The sequence below is a fragment of the Grammomys surdaster genome, unplaced genomic scaffold, assembly GCF_004785775.1.
Source record: "Grammomys surdaster isolate TR1022 unplaced genomic scaffold, NIH_TR_1.0 172, whole genome shotgun sequence".
Classification (NCBI taxonomy): domain Eukaryota; kingdom Metazoa; phylum Chordata; class Mammalia; order Rodentia; family Muridae; genus Grammomys; species Grammomys surdaster.
The window spans coordinates 6,124,415-6,141,426 of NW_021604620.1; the positions used below are offsets into that span (position 1 = coordinate 6,124,415).

At 42.8% G+C, this 17,012-nt stretch overlaps 1 protein-coding gene across 3 annotated transcripts in view; it reads left to right on the top strand.

Annotated features, from left to right (window-relative positions):
• Positions 1 to 17,012, top strand: part of Rbms3 (RNA binding motif single stranded interacting protein 3) — a 656,597-nt gene that overhangs the window by 144,657 nt on the left and 494,928 nt on the right. For all 3 annotated transcript variants that reach the window (XM_028767340.1, XM_028767342.1, XM_028767343.1), the window contains exon 2: positions 2,497 to 2,654. In XM_028767340.1, the coding sequence (XP_028623173.1) occupies positions 2,497 to 2,654 (158 nt within the window). The remainder of the gene's footprint in view (positions 1 to 2,496; positions 2,655 to 17,012) is intronic.

Genomic DNA, 17,012 nt, shown 5'->3' on the forward strand with positions numbered 1-17,012 from the left:
GCAAGTGGGACTTTCAGGATGACTTAGTGAAGGGTGCTCTTGGCCTCAGCTCAGCGGGAGTCACTGCAGAGGGACTCCCATAATTTTATTTCAGTGTTTCCAAGGCCAAGGTCAGTTCTAGTTACTGGAAGTCCTCTGCTTCCACGGGTCCTCAGGCCTGTCCACTTGGCCATATTGAGTTTGGTGTTGTGGTTTGTTTAGAATGAGATTGTAATGGCATCAAGTATAGTTTGTCATCACTGCCTCCCTTCACACCAAGTTAGCCCTTAGATTTCTTCCATGACTCAGATGTTGAGTAGCTGGATGCCATCTGTATTAGGTGCTTTCCCCATTGCTTTGACACGAGGAAAGGCAACTGGAGGAAAGGAGGGTTTCCTTCTGCCCACAGTACAAGGGTATCATACAGTCCACTGTGGGGAAGGACCTGATACCAGGAGCTGGAGGCAGCTGGTCACATCACATCTAGAGTTCGGAAGCAGTGATGAATCCTGGGCTCAGCTCACTGTCTCCTTATCCTATCCTGAGTTCCAGTCCCTGGGATGATTCCATCCACATTCAGGTTGGGCTTCTCACCTCAATTCACTCAGTTTAGAAATACCCCCCAAAGACTTGGGGGATGCTTATCTCCCAGGTCAGTAGAGTTCCTGTTGAGTTGACAATCAATATTACCTACCACATTGCTTGAGTAAATTCTTTCTGTTACTGAGACCCAAACTTACTAGTTGATAATTACTAATCCCTCATTGCAGTAACTCAGTGTTAGGCGAGAACCAAGCTAAGTTTTTTCGGTAGGATAATTTAAAAGATGTAATGATTTTTATTGATGTGTATTGTATGTGTCTGTACGAGTTAATGATGCCATGTGTGTGAAGTTGCTAGTAGGATCTAGAAGAGGGCATCAGGTCCTTCAGAGTAAGTTATGGGCAGTTGTCACCCTCAACATGAGTGCTGGAAACTGAGCTTGGGTCTCTACAAAGGCAACTTCAGAGTAAGTTATGGGCAGTTGTCACCCTCAACATGAGTACTGAAAACTGAGCTTGGGTCTCTACAAAGGCAAAGGACACACTTTACCACCACTGAGCCCTTTCTCTAACCCCATATACTAGTCTTGAAGAACGTGCTCATCCCTGCTTTTGAGTGACATTCTGGATTCCATGTGAAAACTATGGGATTCTTAGAAATAGCACTGTCAGTAGTGATGGTCTACCACAAATGTCAACATATGACCTTGTCAGTGGTTCTAGTGAGCTGGTCACTTACAGCAGCCATGTCTACATCAACTCACTAAGGTCTTTAACAGACACTGTGACCAAGAGAGCTATCATCATTTTGTTCATGTTAATGACACTGCTGTTCTTTAGAGAGGTTAAGTCACCATCTAAAGGTCACCCAGCCAATAAGATAGGTGGCAAGAACTCAACCCAGGCATTCTGTGTAAACTGAGATCTGAAGATGACCTGCAGGAAAAGGGATGAAATAAAATAATGATATAGTTACTAAATTCAATATGTATAAGTGCAATTACCTTTATATCACATACATCCCAAGCTTGGTAGAGCAATTTTATTATTTCAATTTTGACATACAATGTTTTGACTGATTATAGTGGAGAAGCCAAAAATGAAGAGAAGCCCAGCATGCCCAGGGCATATCAGGCAGTACCTATAGAGATTTTTAGCTCTCGAATGCAAAGAATAGCTGCCATTAGAATCTAGTGGACAAAGGCTGCTTGCTAATAAACCTCCTACAGTGAACAGGACGGTTGTAATGCATCAATCCTCCTGTTCAGAGTCCCAGTCTCTAGGGTTGGATATTTCAAGTCGGTTATGATCTTTTGAAGCAGATCTTGATGAAAAGCAGCTTAAGAATTGGAAAAGGAGCTGAGACAGATATATTCGCTCGCTCACTCACTTGCTCACTCGCTCATTCATAGGACCAGGATGCTTAGAATGGTTCCCACACACCTAGAACTGTGTTCTACCATGGAAGAAGAAAAGTAGCCGACACAAGTTTCTTTGGAGAAAAGGATCGAACCAAAGAATAGGGAAGATAAAGAAGCCTGGCTGTTAGAAGCAAGGCAGAGCACCAGAACCAAACCATCTTAGTGCAAGAGGGAAGAGGATGACGTGCTAATTTAGAAGCATACAGAGAGCCAGTCTGATGAGGAACAAAAATCATAGCTGAGGGTGTCGGCCAAGAGTGCCTGCTAGTTCATTGTCTGCAATGCATGGCTGCACTGATCCAAAGTTCGGGCCAGAGAGAGGAAAAGCACGTGATGCTTATGGTCTCAGAACGACATGGAACATGGTACTGGTGTGTGTGTGTGTGTGTGTGTGTGTGTGTGTGTGTGTGTGTGTGTGTGTGCATGTGTGTGAGCATGCACATACATGCGTGTGTTAGAGAGGCCAAGCAACTTGCATTACCTTTAGTGAGTGCTGCTGGCCCTGGCTTCTGTTTGTCCAATAACAGTTTGTTTTGTTTTTCTTCTGCTTGCAGCAGTCCTATGCACCAGCTCCCCACCCCATGGCTCCTCCCAGTCCCAGCACAAACAGCAGCAGCAACAGCAGTGGGGAACAGTTGAGTAAGACAAACCTATACATTCGAGGACTTCCACCAGGCACCACTGACCAGGACCTCATCAAGCTATGTCAACCGTAAGTGTCCTGAGGCTCCCTGGGCCTGTTCTGATGCACACATCACCTATGGGGACACACCACGGGCTGCTGTACGCACTGCAGACTCAATGAGGAAGCTTCTTTTACATAAGTGTGTGGGGGGAAGGTATATTTGGGGACTTTCTCCAGCTTCCTTCAGGGAGCAGGGTTTGGTACATGGCTATGGAGGAGAGTTTCTCAAACAGATGGCTTGGGAACCGGAGCTGAGTCATGTGTATTGACCCTGAAAGTCAGAGAGTGACAATAGAGATGTGTTCTTCACCAATGAAGCTAGAGACAAGGGTTGGTGATGGGTGACTTTGGTCATGGAAGGAGCTGGATTAGAGAGAGGTGTCGAGGATGCAGGTGATTGCAGGATGCTGTCCTGCCTGGGCCCCGAAGCATTTCTAGCCATACTTGGTAAATGCAGGTTTAACCAGGACCAGATAATTTTTCCCTTTAATTTCCCTAGAAGTAGCTATTCCCATGCCTCATGACTCTATTTCCCATCCAAGCCAAGAGCCCTTTGATGGAGTCCTTCTGTATTTCCCAAGATAGATAGAAATGATTGAGCTTTCATCCAACAATATTTTCATTAATTCCTTATCTATAAGCAAACTTATTATTATCACACCCATGTATGTACAACTATGTTACCACTGCATGGGTTTTTTTTCCAATAAATAAACTCAGTAACAAATCATGAATTAAGAACCACAGGCTGGTGTTTTTAGATTTCTCTCTTATCATTTTCAAAATCTCATTGATACAAATATCTGTGACTTGATTGTCGCACAATATTTTTAGATTTGGGGGAAGCTACTACTCAGTTGCCCCTTTTCTCCTTTGTAACCTGGTTGCTATTTATTCTGTAAAGTTTCCAACCTCTAAACCATCAGAAGGAGAAAACACAACAGGCAGTATTTATTTGCCATCACTGTGAATTGAAAAGATGAGAGTTCACATCTAGACAACAGATAATGGCAGACAGACATAAACAAACCTCCAAAAAGTCATAACCAGATAATTAGGTAATAAGACAATAGGTGGATTTAGAGAAACACACCCTGTTGCTACTGTCTTCTTGATTTGTGCAAGATGTAGTATAGAATTGAGCAGAGAAAATATTTACTTAGAAGACATTAGCTTTATTTTTCTAATATTAGAATTACCACGGTGGAGGCATATGGACATTTGTTAATTTTTATTTCACAAAATATACAGGGGTTGAGAGTCAGAAGGTAAATAGCTTGTCAGAAAGATGTGTACTCTTTTGGAAAGTAAGGTCTTTGAAGATACGAAAGTCGATGGCTTTCTGGTTAGGCTTGCAGATAAATTCTGTTTTCATTGGATCATTGAGTCATATTCAAAAGGCTCATTTTCTGGGCATTTTGTAGAGAGTCTTTCTGGTTGTTCTGTGTGATCCGTGATGTTCTGAGTCAGAGAGACTCGGCTTCACTGGGTCTGGAGAGAAAATCATGAGGTGAACATTTCCCACAGGCCTTCTCATCTGGCAGATGCTTGTGGGTGGTCGGCAAAACTCTTCTCTCATGGATTCATGAGGACCACTGGCTGCTCTGTTCCAGAGCATCACTGTGACTGTGAGGACAAGCAGGGGTGGCCACTCAGATTGCCACAGCCCTGGTTGGCCATTTCTGTTTCCTCCTTAAAAAGAGTAAGGTGAAGACCAAAGACCAGAGTTGTAGCTCAGTCAGTAGAGTGCGTTGCTTTGTAAGTGTGGAGACCTAAATTCTCCTGACCTCGAACCCACGTGAAAGATGAGGAATGCTGGTGCACACTTGTAATCCTGTTCTAGGGAGATCAAAGGAAGAGGATCCCCAGGGCCAGACAGCTTAGCCTACTTGGCAAGGTCTAGGATGGTACCTGAGCTTAACTTTTTGGTCTCCACATAGATGCATACAGGTGTGAACACCCACCCTACAACATACATGCATATATATACACACATACACACATACTCACATATGGACATGTACATATACACCTCATCATACCCCTACCACTCAAAAACACAAAAGTTGTTGGACTTTTCTTTTTCTAGATTTTTCTTTGTAGTTTTTGTGATGCACTTAAACTGCCTCTGAACAATGCATCAGAATCCATTCAATATTCTAGAATTCTGGAAGAACTTTGCTACGTATTTGGTAGCTTGGACTCAGCCATGGCTGGGGATGTGTATAATATAGGAACTGGTAAAGCTCACATATCAGAGCTTTCTGGAACTTTTATTTTACTACAGAGCTGGTTCACAGACATGCCACTGTGGCCACAACAGAGCAAAGATTGCTCTGTCAGCTTCCATCTCTGTAAAGCATTGCTGGCTTATTTTTGAAATGGAAAGCATGACCTAAGTCCTGTGTTTGGCTGGAAAGATGTGGTGGTCAGAAATGCACAGGAGAATAAAAGTCTTGCTGATGTTTCTAACGTATATTTGAGAAGTTGCAAGGTTGTTATCGAAGCACAAAGCAATGGTTCACCATATGCATTAATAGTTGCTGGCTAATAAGACTTAGCTAATGGTCAGGTTACTATAAAAACATTTTTTGGGTTCTCTAGTCACTGAAGTGATTAGGACCTGGTATTAATTGCTTGTAATAGTTTCCTTATAGAATCTTAGAGAATAATTATGACTACTCAGTATAGTGGAAGTAATTGTGTATGAAGACATCTGGCTCCCACCCCCACCCCCTAGGTATGTCATCAGTAAAGTCTGTGGCCTTAGGCAATTCAAAGTGTGGATTTGAATTGAAGCTATTTATATTTTTTTTAACTCTGAAATTCTGTGGGTGGGGTCTCATTTGGAACTCTCCTGTGTCCATCCTGTGTCTCTTTCTCTTGTCTCTCTATCCAACACTGGCACAGCCTCAGCCTGGCGTCGCTAACCACTGTAAGAGTCGCTGGCTGGGTGGGGATGCTCTTGCTGAGAGACAGACACAACTCATTTGGAAAATCTTGTCTCTTCTTTTACAGCCTTAGTTCCCTAGGGTGCATATTATTTGTATGTTTCTCTTTCAAATTTGACATTTGTATCAGGGAATCCAACATTTTAAGATATGAAAAAAGGTATTTGCAAGATTTTTGTTTTCTGTTTTGAGACAATGTCCAAGGCATTCTAGGATGGCTTCAAAGGTGATGTTAAAGCCAAGATGTTCACGAACATCCCCGATATCCCTGCCTCCGCTTCGTAAGTTCTGGAATTGATTACAGGTGTGTACCACCACCACATCTGTTTTATGTGGGGCCTGGTATCAAATCCAGGGCTTTAGGTATGCTAGACAAAGCTGCCAGCTGAGCTGTGTCCCAGGCAGGAATTGCAGGGTTATGCAAACGTTCTGTGCTCCCAGTTACCATGCTAATTCCTGTGAAGTTACAGGTACTTCTAAAGTTAATACACCTTACATGACAGGAAGTGTAATGACTCCAAGTATTGGTGAGATTAAAATGATAGAAAAACAGTTATTCAAAAGCAGCGTAAATATATTGACTTTTCTGGTATTAGGATATGGCACCCGTGTGAATGTTAATGTACAACAAGACAATGATATAAAAGAAAATAAATGCAGTATGCTTCAATGTGTAATATGAAAACAAATTTTTAATGACACCCAACCCCACCTTCTTGTATTCAGATGAGAAGTAAAAATCACAGGGAAAGGGTTAAGGCCGAAGGATAATAACCAGGAAGACAGATTTTTTTTTTCTTTTTGCTCTATGGAAATCTCTAGTTATAGCCATATCTTAGATAAGTGCCTGGCTGTGTGTGTTTAGTAGGAAACAGAACCTTTTGTATCTTTTTTAAAAGCTCAAAAGATGAACTACTCTTACCCAGATTCTTAGTAGAGAAATGTTTACAAGACAGACATGGTCCTGCATGCCTGTAATCTCAGCTCTTGGAAGGAGGAGGAAGAAGGCAGAGGGATCAGAGTCAATCTTGGCAACACAGAAAGTTGAATGCTAGTCTACAGGATGCAAGACCCTGTTTAACAATAGTAACAATAATAAAAACAAAAAGCAATCAAGAAAAGGATGTATTTACATAACACATCCAGCATGTTGGCAGAGACACAGTATAGATAAAGCCTTTGCCTTAACCCAGCTTTTCTCTTACTGGGGAAAGAGAAGTGTGGATCAAATAAGCATTTGGCTTGAAATAAAATGGTATCCTTAAATTCAGAGATGAAGTTTGTCACGTCTTAGTTCATAAGATGCCCTCAGATAGCCACCACTGAAAAGACAACAGTTAAGATCCTAAGGGTTAATCACTTTGATGAGGAACAAAAGGAGGGGCTTCCCAGGCACAGGGAACAACTTACTTGTAGTCGCCATATCTGTCTGAAATCCTGCAAGGACAAGAGCTTGAAAAGGTCAATGTGACCACAGCGAAGGGCAGCCAGAATCAGAACACGGTGAACCTGCAGCCCAGAGGGGAACAAGTCCTCTCTGGAGAGGAAGCCACAGAGTGGTCATAGGCAATCTCATTTTAGTTTGAAAAACTTTAGCTGCAGAGTGAGAAGGAGGTCCCTTGAAACTGCTGGTCATTCAGAACAGGTGTGTCTGAAGAGTCAGTCAGAAGCCAGACTCACCAGCATCCAGAGAAGTCAAGAATGAGCATTGGATGGTGGTGATGGCAGAACCCTTGGGTGGGAGGAAAGAGGTACTGTACACTTTTGTGCTGGTCCTAGGGGTTAGATTTAGCGTCCTGTATAACTGAGGTGAGGCAAGTTCTTTACACCTGAGATGTTTTCTCAGCCCCTTTGACTTTACTTAGGAACTCTGTCTAGAGTTTTGCAGCTAGCTGGTCTAGGACTCTGCCTGTCACCCAAGGGACCTTGAATTTGCAACCCTATTGACCAAGGCTCCCAATTAGCTGGTGTTATCGACTGCACCACAATCCACAATTGTATTCATATTTTTTAAATTAAAAAGCAAAGTAAAACAAGGCCTTGAGAGACCAGTAGCTTCTAAACAAACACACAAAAGAAGCTCAGAAATCAGCAAGTATAACAAAATAAATCCAACTCATTTAACCTTTATTTAGTCCCTGTCTTTGTCTGTCACAAATGGACACACAACACCATATAAAACATCCAATGGCTGATGCAGTGAAGGCATCTGAGGTAGACACAGTGGAGACTGACACAGAGAAAGACTAACTTCAGGAGCACTCAAACCCTGGTACACATTAGAATTACCCAACCTGTTAATCGCACACACGGGTGGGGTAGGCTCCCAGATGACGATGATTGCGGGTGGATATTTCAATCCCATGGCCTCTGCTTATCATAAGACGAGCAGTTTGGTATGCCACAATCTCACTTTCTAAGTTTGAGAAGGTTGCAGTGGTTTTGGCCAGAGTAAAAGTTAGATGATGTAATGAGTTTTCAATCTTTAAGTTAAATCTCCCCCTCAAAGAAATGGGCAACTTCCTCTCCCTTTCTTGTCCCTCTGTCTCTGTCTCTGGCTGTCTCTCATTTATTCCCTCTCTTCCCCTCTCACCTGCTTCTCCCTTCCTTCTTGTTTTCCTTTTGTGTTTGTCAAACTATCTGATGCATCGCATAACGGCCTCTCACTGGAGCTGCATGGACGAGACGACCCGTCCGCCTGCCTTAGAGCTGCACCCCAGCCCTGCAATTGGTTAACTTCTGCTGTATAATCACAGCCACACTTTAGAAACACACTGGAAAAAAATAAAACTAAGCATTAATCACGATGGAAGAATCATGAATGTATCTACAGTTTTTATGTCTATCCTATCTTTTATCTAAGTGTGCAAATGGCTTATCCATTTGAATTAGAACAAAAATATCAGGAAGCCTTGACCAAGAAGCAAGTGTGATAAGGCATAGCTGCAATCCCAGCAGTTGAAAGGCTGAGGCAGGAGGATCACCTGGAGTTCAAGAATAGCATGGGCTATGTTGTGAGACCTTAGCTTAAAACGAAAACAACAGAGAATAGCCCTGGAGAGTTGTCGCCCGGTTGTGATCAGCTCATCTGGTCCTCGCTGAAACATCCAGTGGTTGGTTCTGCTGAGACAGGAGCAAGTTGCTGTTGAGAATAGTCAGCTGTCCTGCCCTTCCATTCTTCCAGTTCAAGATCCAATATCCTAAAATTGTCTCTTTTACAAACGAGAATGTCACTTTCTCGTTTAACAAGAGAGGAGAGATACGCCCACCTTGAGGAGCCAGCAGAACAGAATGAATGTGTGCTCAGAGCTGAAGGGTCTGCAGGAGCTAATCTCCTTGGCATTTACCCCGCCCCGCTGATGTCCTCCTCATACAGCGTGGACCGAACACTGAACAGGAGGAGCCGCTCCCAGGCCATGCAGCTGCAGTGCCGAGTCCATTACTAGCCGTGTCAGACAGTTTTGACAAATGGGCTGACACAATCAAACCTTTTATCAATTTAAAAGTAACCCTGTCACCGTCTCCTTCAAACCACTGAGATACAACTAAAGAAAAACAAGGGCCTTCTGGGTAACAGAGTAAATAAAAGAGATGTGCCTGGAAATTTCCTCCCTTCTTTTTGCCTGCGTGTCATTGAAGATTTAAAAGTCCCTTCTAATAAGACGCAAGGAAATTTATTAGCCACTTTCTTCAGCGAGTCACACTCAAGTTACACAGCTGCTTGTGAGGCACCATAAATCTGTGGTGGCAGGTGCGGGTGGAGGTGAGTTCTAGAATCTTTGAACCATGCTTGTATCTTATAAAGGAGAGGGCCCTAAAGACTCAGGCTGAGGTCCTTGTGTCTGTCAGGCTCCAACAAGTTGACTTCATAGTCATTCATGTTCTCCTTTAGGAGTGCTTATCAATCATCTCTTGTATGCTAGACATTATTAGTGCTTAGTGACTACTTGGCATTAATAATGCATCGTTATAATTATATATGCTACTAAGGACATTACCGTTGGGACTAGGAGGCTAATCCAGCTAGAAAAGTCCTTGCCATGCAAACATGAGGGCCTGTTTTCAGTCTATCCCCATGTAAAACAGCCAGGCATAATGGCAAGTACTTGGAATGTCAGAGACAAGGGAAGCCCTGGGACTTTCTGACTGGCCAGCCTAGCCTTTTTGGTGAGCTTCAGGACACTGAGAGCCTCTGACTAATAAAAGGATGGACAAAGCTCAAGAATGAATATCTGAATTTTACCTCTGGCTTCTACATTCATGTGCTTACCTGTGAACCTCCCCCCCCCCACACCATGTGCATACGCATGCAAATAAAAGAAAGAACTAACTGTGTGAGAATCCCATGCTGAGTACTCTGCTGAGTCTGTAAATCATATTGCGCAATGCTCAGGATACCCCTCTGACATGGAAATCATTTCTGAGTCAATGAGTCAACGGAGGCGCAGAAAGGCTAGGAAAAGAGAATTTGTTCCAACAGACCTCAGATTCAATGTCTGACTCTTGCTTCAAAGCCTTTATTTACAACACTCAGAACATGCACACACTAAGAACATAACTTGTAGGTCCCTGACTGAGATGAGTTTCAGAGCATACTGGCTTGTCATTTGCCCAGTGATTGCTAAGTTCACAAGACCATGAGTCCTTCTCAGTCCTTGTCAAGGGTGTTAGATTCAGGAAACATTTTGGAAATAGTTTGAGAGAATAAACTGAATCATCTATGTCAGCAGGACAGGTGGACTAACAGAGAGAAAAATTAAGAAAAATTCCTCAACACTTGCCTTGGGCATGTAGTGAAAGTTTGGACCCATTTATAAGAATGAGGATTGTGGGTAGAGGAATTTGGGGAGTAAGACACCAAAAGGTTTTTTAGTTTTGTCAGTGTTGACGAATGGTTAGGCAATTAAAAGAACTCGGCACCATCAGTGATTATAAATAAATAAATGAATAAAAGACAAAGATCACCAGTGGTCACATGACATACATCAGTAGTATAATATAAACTAGCTTTCAGTCAAAGGTGTAGAATTGGAGTCCTAAAAATTATAATTGGCTTTTAAGCCCATTATACTGATGGGATAGTAATATAATACCTGATAGGCACTAGGCATTATTCTTATTTGACATGTGAGTACATTATAGTACGTATATGAAGTCAATTTTACATCTCATGCACACCTTCAGTTTATAAATGAAAAAGAATGCACCAAATAAAGCATGTGACTTCTCTGTTATAAACTGCCTGGAAACTGATAAGCATGGGTACATCGGTTTATTTGTCATTGATGTAAAGGGTCTCATGTAGCCCAGGCTGGCTTTAAATTGGATGGATGTATGTAGCTGAAGGAGACCTTGAGCTTCCAATATTCCCCCTTCCCCTCCCTACTGCAAGGATTATGTGTGGGGAGCACAGCATCTATGTGTGGGGAGCACAGCATCCAGCTTATCATAGGGTTAAAGAGCCTTGGAGAGCTATACCCTGATCCATACACACCGACGTAAAAAGCAAGGACAGAAAATGGCCGCGCACCTCAGTGTTCTGTGGCTCAGAGAAGACAGAAGGGGATTCTGCAAAGAACTCATTAGCAACGTGGATGGAAGCTAGGAGAGAGTACCATGTGCTAGAAATGTGGGAAGGAAGCAAAGAATTAAAAAATAAGCACAGGGACTCCATGTGTGCACTACTGTTGGGCAGTCATAACCAGACCAACAGAGAAGATACACTTGGGCTGGGAAGCACCAGGTCTTCTGAAAATCGAACCAAAGAAATCTTCGCAGTCAGGTGGAATGGGTCACTGCCTGCCAGTCCTTTGAACAAAAACGGCTTGCCTCTCTTTTGTGCCTCAGGTACCCTTAACTCCTCCCATGTTCCAGCATTTCTGGTTAAGCTCCTCGGCTCTATCTCTCTGTGTCTCTTTCTCCATCTGTGGCTTATAATGCCTGGTTCTCTGTGGTCCTCTCTCTCCTCTCTCCTTCTTTCTCTGCATCTTCCCATCCTGCCAATCTCCACTCCTTCCCCAACAGAGCTCTGCCTCTGTCGTTCCTGTGTCCCCAGTTTCTAGCATACTGCCAGGTGTTTAAGTGACAACGGGTAAATATTTAATGGCTGATTGAGCCTGAGTTCATCAGTTATATAGAAATGATTTTATTAGGTGGGAGAAACTTGTTACAGGGCAGACTTTGAGTTAACAGGAGGAAGTGTAGGTGATGACATTTTATGTTTGACACCACATCCAGCATAGTTCTACCAGGGTGAACGAAGACAGCTATCGAATGTGAGTCTCTTTTACTGAGTAGATCTCAAGGAGTGTTTGGGAAGGAAGCCCCAGGGTACCGAGTCACATGCACTCAAAGAACCATATAAAGATCAATGTCTTCCTCCTTCACTCACTGTGACTGCCAAGACAAGAAATAACCATTTGTTCTGGCTGAAGCCGCCAGGTTTCGGCTGACAAAGCTCGCCTTGCCTGTGTTTATGTTATAACTGATGCACAGTGACGTGGAGTCTTCGGAAGTTTCTGGAACGCACTCAGCGCTGCAGATTTCCTTCAGGTTCTCTCTGCAACCAGCAGCATTCGGAGCATGCCCTCAGAGAAACTTGATGAAAGGACACACAACATGTCCTGTGCATCTGATGCACTGAAAATGGCACCCTTCTATGTGAAACCTGACCGCTCTGTGATCTACATTCATTGTTTCATTAGATTGTGAGTGAGTGACCCATACAAGGCATTCTTTAGAAACAGTTTTTACTTCTTATCTGTTAACATGTTCATTTTCCTGACGCTGGCAACCCCCTGAGAAATGCAAGTACTTTCTTTGATGTAGTGCATAGTGCTCCCTAGAATTTTATACAGTCGATGTTGTTTTAGGTGGGGCTGGAGGCTGGGTCAGTGATTAAGAGCATCTGCTGTTCTGGCAAAAAAAAATAAAATAGATCCAGGTCCCAGGACCTATGCAGTATCTTCACAACTGTTGGTAACTCCTGTTCCAGGGCATCTGACACACCCTCTTCTGACTGTTACTGCATGTGTGGTACCCATAAATTTGTTCAAGCAAACACACAAAAACCAAACTAAGTAAATACATAAAAATATAGACAGGGAGACTGACAGACAGAGGAGTAAATAATGAATAAATGGATGAATAAATGAATAAATAAATCTTCAGATTTCTTGCTTTAGGGTAGTTTTGCTAACCTGTTTGTTTGGGTAGAGGCACGTAATATAGGCTAAGTTGACCATGAATTTCATACAAAATTTAGGCTAGCTTCCAACTTGCCATCCTCCTGCCTCAGGCCCTGAGTTCTGGGATTAACAGACTCATTGGATTAGTTTAGACTCCAAATCAATATTGTTGAAAAATAAATGTGAAAGCACTCACTTTAAGAGATTGGCTTCGCTGTTTTGAAAGCAAATGTACCTGTGTAGCCAATGTAGTAATCAAGATGGAAAATCTTCCCATTGGTCTAGAACAGTGGCTCTCAACCTGTGGTTTCAATCCCTTTGGGGTCTCATGATGCTCTCATAGGGGTTGCATATCAGATATTCTGTATATCCGATGTTTACATTACAATTCATATGTTATGAAGTAGCAAAGAAAATAATTTTATATTCACCAGAATATGAGGAACTGTATTAAAAGCTTGCACCATCAAGAAGGTAGAGAAACAGTGGTTTAGAAGATTATTTTTTAAATATAAATTTATGGTAGAAAATTCACAGTTTAAAGTCATGCTAACTATGAAAGCAAAGAGATAGAGTAATATCATTAGGTTGACTTGATTGTGAGTCTGTTATAGGTTCCTATTAAACATTTACTAGCTGTAGAACCGTGGCCAAGGCCTTAGACCTTGTAAATCTAATAATGAGTGGCATATGCTTAGCCTTTAATAAATTCCAGATTAATAAGTAAATAAATAAGTAGCAGCCATGTACACAATGGACATTTTTTTTTACTGTAATTCATAGTTTTAAAGATTTATGCATTTTCATTTTATGTGTGTGTTTTGTCTCATGTGTGTATGAGCATTACACGTGTGTGCCTGGTTCTTGAGGAGGCCAGAAGATGGTGTCAGGGTCTTGGGGCATCCCTGGAGGTGAACCCAATTTGGACAGTCCCCCACTGAGCATCTTGGGAAGTGAGGTTAGGCTATGTCATGTTAAAAACTAAGGCTAATAATAACCATAGCTTTTTGAAGACTTCCTTCGTGGTAGGGCAGCCATGGTGGCTGGGGTATAAGGCAGTTGATCACAGTGTATCTTCAGTCAGGAAACAGAAGAGAGGCAGGCTTGGACAATAAAACCTTAAGGCCCACCCTCAGCAAAGCATTTCTTCCATGGAGACACTACCTCACAATGATTCCAAAATCTTTCAAATTAGTGCCACCAACTGGGGCCCAAGTGTTGAAACACATAAGCCTTGGTGGGTGGGGGGCATTTTATCTTCAAACCAAAGTAGCTGTGGGCAGTAAATGATATCACAAGTACCTGCTTTAGGATCACCTGTCCATGACCATGGAGAAATATCATTCCCATCCATGACTATAAAACCAGTTAACTCCTTGAAACATTCTGTCTAAACAACCTGCCTACAATCTATAGGTGCTATGGTACCTTACTCAGTAACTCATTAGGAGGTAGCGTCAACTGTCTATATTAAAGGAAAGAAAATACTTCCTCAACATGTGTTTAGTTTGTTTCCATGTCCTTTTTTCTTAAAAATAAGGGGGTGGGGAGGAGAAAGAAAACTTTTCAGAGAAATGATGAAATTTTTGTAGTTGTGAATCATGGTTGAGGTGGAAGTTCCCATTTCCTGGTTGATAAATACTCACACTGTGATGGTTTGTCTTTTCCATCCCCCAACATCTCTGTGAGCAGGCCTAGTTCTAAGGAGGGTAGAGGCACTGTCAGGGCTTGAGATTGAGAAGCTGTAGGGAGGAGATCATGGGGGAGGAGTCAAGTTGGCATCCTCGATGTTTAAATTATCTTCAAAACAATGACATTACAACTAAAGACCTTCTTTTTTAGCTTTTGAGTTAAAGTATGAGCATTTACTACCCCTAGCACCTTGCTTTACGTTTATTCTAGCACCAAAAGAGCTGCCATTTTCACATCCTGGCTAAGAAACGTAAACATGTGATGCATTTCAATGACGTGGATTATGTGTTGTGTGTGTGTGTGTGTGTGTGTTACAGGGAGGATGAGCCCCAGTGCGGCACCCCATGCTCTGAGTTTTCAGCCTTACAGAGGGATTAGCTTTGCTGGGCTGGGTGAGGCACCCTACACTCTGGGTTTTCAGCCCTTTCAGAGGGGTTAGCTCTGCTAGGCTCAGTGAAGTGGCATTACATGGGACTCTTCCTTCTGGACTTGTTTTTCTTCCTCTGTTTTTGTTTTTGTTTTTTTTTTTTGCATTCGTTTTGGTTTAGACCACAGTCATTTTAAAATTCCAACTTCCCATCTCCGTGTTGACAGATATGGGAGCATCGTGTTTCATGCTATTTCACTCAATCAAGAGTTTTTCAGGCAAACCCAGAGAAGCCAACCACAGGCCCCAGGCTGGTGCCAGGAAGGAAATCAGCTCCAGTGGGCATAGTAGCATCTGGATTCTACACCCAAAGGGCAGGGAGTCGTCAGCTCAGGAATACCCCTACAACTCGAGCTTGTAGTGCCCTACTGGGCACTAGTGCCCTGACTTGGAATTCTGAGACCTGATGTCATTTCTCAGATAGGGGATCATAGGGTTCTGCAACCTAGAAAATCTCAGTACTAGTTAAAGTATTCTGATGGCTTGACTGGCAGTTCTGTGAGATCCCATCTTCTGGGGTGAGCCGCTCACTACCATATCAATTTGGGGTAATAGGTTCATCTCTCCAAGCACGGCATCCACTATCCCCCCAAGTTTAGTGAAACGGGTTCCATCTACATCTGAAAGTTGAATATGTCTCTGTGAAGGACAGCTCCCCTCCCTACTGTCATAATCCCTGAAACACTGGATTTGCTTCAGCCTCTCTCTCATCTTCCTTTCTGACTGCCTTGTTCTTGGAAGTAGGTGTGGAGTCAAGGGAAGGCAAAATTTTTAGGCTGGACCATGGGTTGAAGGAGAAACAAACTAAGGCAAGGAAACAGACTGAGAAATCTGGAATAAGGAAGAATAAAGAAAAATAATGAAGTGAAAGTACACACACACACACACACACACACCACTCATGTACACATTCCCTTATACACGGAGATATACATACACTCACACTCACACATATTCATCCATACTCTCACACATGCACTCTCACACACACTCATGCTCACACACACACACAGTCACATACACATACTCTTTCTCACACACTCACACACATACAAACACACACACATACATAGATACCCACAGACGTATACATGTACACACTCATGAATAAACACACATATTATCGATGTGTTAGTGATACAGCTGAGTGGTAGTCTGTTCTCAGTGGCAGGAATGGTGTCTACTTCATTGTTATCTCTCCAACATTTGCTGCACATGTGTTTCTGACACGTGCCTAGTAGTGATTTGTCAGTAAATATTACTGGCCATGGAATAGGTCCCGGAGTGTCTCTTTTATCACAAATGGTGCCATCTTCTCTTCATAGGCCAGAACATGAAGAGGTCACATTCACAGGAGAGCCACTTTGAGTTCATAGATTATATGGACTCAGTCACCTTCAAACTGCTCAGCCTGGTAGTTGTGAGGGTTATAGATGAAGACCAAGTAAAACAAGAAAGACTTTCCTACAAGATACTGAACAGATCCATGGAAAGACTGAAAGGCCATCAGCCTTCTCTGGGGGTTTTCAGATGAAGATAGAACAGTGCAGGGTTTCAAGTGTTTACTGGCCATGTAACGGCCAATCCCTAGGTCTACAGAGTAAATAAATATACAAACCAGTAAAGTTCAACTTTCAGCACACTGGGAAAAGCATCAGCCTAGAAAAGCATCCGACGACCAGCATCTGACTCTCTCCTCAGTAAGATATTGAGTTACATTCAGTGTCCTCTTCAATGCGCTCAGCTTCTTTGTGCTTTGTGAAGGTTTGTTCCCCCTCCTCCTACTCCCCTAATATTAAAGTACAACAGGACCTCTACTCTAAAGGGCAGCTCTTCTGGTTAGTTGTAATGTCCTTGACAGGTTCATGTATTAAAACACTTGAACCCTTGCAGGTCAGTCTGTTTGGGAAGCTTGTGGAACCTTGGGGTGGTGAGATCTAGCAGACAGATTCAGGTCTCAGGGGACAGGAAGGGGGCTTGAGGTATGTGGCTTAGCTCTACTTCCTGCCTAGCATCTACTTGTTGACTCAGGTGTGACTCACGTTCTTGCCACCATGCCTGTCCTGCCATGATAGACTATACCCTTAGGTCACACACAGAAGAAGCCCCTCCTCCCTTAGGTCACACA